Source organism: Alligator sinensis, unplaced genomic scaffold (assembly GCF_000455745.1).
Source record: "Alligator sinensis unplaced genomic scaffold, ASM45574v1 scaffold1905_1, whole genome shotgun sequence".
Lineage (NCBI taxonomy): Eukaryota > Metazoa > Chordata > Crocodylia > Alligatoridae > Alligator > Alligator sinensis.
Window position 1 is genome coordinate 142,334 of NW_005843303.1, and position 2,353 is coordinate 144,686.

The 2,353-nt window shown below is 66.9% G+C and overlaps 1 protein-coding gene across 1 annotated transcript in view; it reads right to left on the reverse strand.

Moving 5' to 3' along the window:
• Positions 1 to 6: 6 nt before the first annotated feature.
• The window catches only part of SLC39A4 (solute carrier family 39 member 4), a 4,200-nt gene continuing 1,853 nt past the window's right edge, over positions 7 to 2,353 (reverse strand). Inside the window, exons 5-9 of the mRNA XM_006038288.1 lie at positions 2,137 to 2,241; positions 1,822 to 1,876; positions 1,267 to 1,419; positions 621 to 808; positions 7 to 397 (exon numbers count right to left, since the gene is read on the reverse strand). Of these exons, the coding sequence (XP_006038350.1) occupies positions 269 to 397; positions 621 to 808; positions 1,267 to 1,419; positions 1,822 to 1,876; positions 2,137 to 2,241 (630 nt within the window). The 3' untranslated portion in view covers positions 7 to 268. The remainder of the gene's footprint in view (positions 398 to 620; positions 809 to 1,266; positions 1,420 to 1,821; positions 1,877 to 2,136; positions 2,242 to 2,353) is intronic.

Genomic DNA, 2,353 nt, shown 5'->3' on the forward strand with positions numbered 1-2,353 from the left:
CCCCCGCCCGTCCCTGTCCCTGTCCCTGTCCCTGTGCCGCGAGCCGGGCAGGATGATGCCCGCAGGGGCTGGGCGGGAGAGAGGTGTCGGGGCGGTGCCGCCACTTCCAGTGGAATAAATTAAATAAATACAGCAGGTCCCATATGCTCCGTGCACATGTGCGTGCATGCACACGCATGTGCGTGTTGTCCCCGGGGTCCTGCGACGGCTCCCAGCTTGCCCGTGCCCGCCACGTGGCCGTGCCGCCCCCTGCTGCCCCCGCGGGGGCTCAGAGCGTGATGTTTTCCTCGTAGAGCGAGAGCAGCAGCAGCACAGCCCAGCCGCCCACGAGCCCCACGTTGTGCAGCACGAACAGCAGCCAGGGCCGCTCGTCCTGCACGTTCATCATGGCCGGCAGCTGCGAAGGGGTAGAGAGGCGTGAGAGCTGCCTCTCGCTCCCCCTGCCCCCCAGCCCTGCCGGTGCCCCTCACTTCCAACCCACGTCCCCTTGCCCCCCCAAGCCCTGCCAGTGCCTCTTCCGACCCATAGCCCCCTGTCCTGGGCTCTCGGCTCTAAGCAGCACCCCAGGACTGAGGCTCTGTCCCTCCCCACTGAGCCCTGGGAGCCGGGCCGCTGCTCACCATGTCACACAGGGCCACGTAGAGGAAGAGCCCAGTGGCCACAGTGAAGATCCAGGCCTCGAACTCGGCGCTGGCTGTGACTGAGAGTGCGATGTAGAGGCCCAGGAAGGCAGTGAGGGCGCTGCAGAAGTTCAGCAGCAGGGCCCGCTTCACGCTCAGCCCCGCGTGCAGCAGTGCCGCAAAGTCCCCTGCACGGGCGGGGACAGGAACAGGGTTAGGGTCAGGGCCTGGCCGTGCGGCACGGGGCTGGGCAGGGTCCCAGGGTTGGGGTCTCTCAGATGGCTGCCACGGGACTTGGCAGCATGCCCAGGTGGGCTCCTGGGCTGGGTCCCGTGGGGCTGGGCGGCGTCCCTGGGTGGGCTCCCTGAGCTGGGTCCCATGGGGCTGGGTGGTGTGCGTGGGTGGGCTCCTGGGCTGGTTCCCCTGGAGCTGGGTGGCATCCCTGGGTGGGCTCCTGGGCTGGGTCCCATGGGGCTGGATGGCGTCCCCGGGTGGGCTCCCTGGGCTGGTTTCCCTGGAGCTGGGTGGCGTCCCCGGGTGGGCTCCTGGGCTGGGTCCCATAGGGATGGATGAAGCCCTTGACTGAGGCTGGGGTCTCTGGGTCTCTGTCCCCACCAGGCCCCAGGGTTTCTCCCTGGCCCCTTACCCAGCTCGTGGGGCAGCTCATGGCACACCACAGCCAGCGAGGTGGCCAGCCCGGTCTTCCAGGAGGTAGAGAAGGCGGCGCCCACGGCCAGCCCGTCCGCAAAGTTGTGGATGGCGTCGCCGATGGTGATCATGTAGGGGATCATGCGCAGCTCTGCAGGGCACCGGGATGTCAGGGCAATGCTGGGACGTGCTTGCAGCTCCGTCCTCCCCTGGGGCCTAGACCCATTGCACCAGGGGCTGGGCCTTGCAAATCGCTGTGTCAGCAGCCTCCCCCGCAACAAATGTGTTGGTGCCTCTGTGCGTAAGTCTGTGTGTGTGTGCACGCATGAGGGTGCATGTGTGGGCATAAGCGTACGTGTGTCCATGTATGTGTGTGTGCAGGAGGCAGATGTACGCGCATATATTTGTGCCCAGGTACATGTACACGTGTGCAAGAACGCATGTGTGTACAAGCATGCATGTGTATGTGAACGCACGTGTGTGGGTGCACGCATGTCAGCGGGCACGCATGACCCCGAGCTGCTGCCCTCCACTGCCCGGGGCCCCCACTCACCCCGGCTGTACTGTTCCTTGCCGGCCTTGCCCAGACAGGCCTCCTCCGCCCGCACCTGCAGGACGGAAGCGTGGACAGGTGTGACGCACAAGCTGGCTGCACACGTGTGTGCCACGCTCCGAACACCCTCTGGGCACAGGGGCATTGCCCCATGGCCAAACCTGAGGGGCCGAGTCCCAGGCAGGCAGCACTGAATCCATGCCCCTCTATCCACGCCCCTGCTGGCCTGACCCCGGGAGACTCAGACCATGCCCGTGGGGGCGTGCCAGACTGGGGGGCAACCCGTGCCCCTGCTCCCACCCTCCAGGGCATTACCAGGTCGGTCTGTGAGGCGCCTCTGAGTTGCTTGCGCCGCCTCATCTCATCCTGGTAGAGCTGCAGCGACATGGCGTGGTCACACGTGTGGCTCCCGGCCGACTCCTGCGGGCAATGAGCACCCATCACCCCTGCCCTGTGCCACCGCTGCCGTGCAGCCACCAGGGGCCTGCGGGGCACAGGGGACACCCCCTGCAGCACCCCACCCTGCAGCACT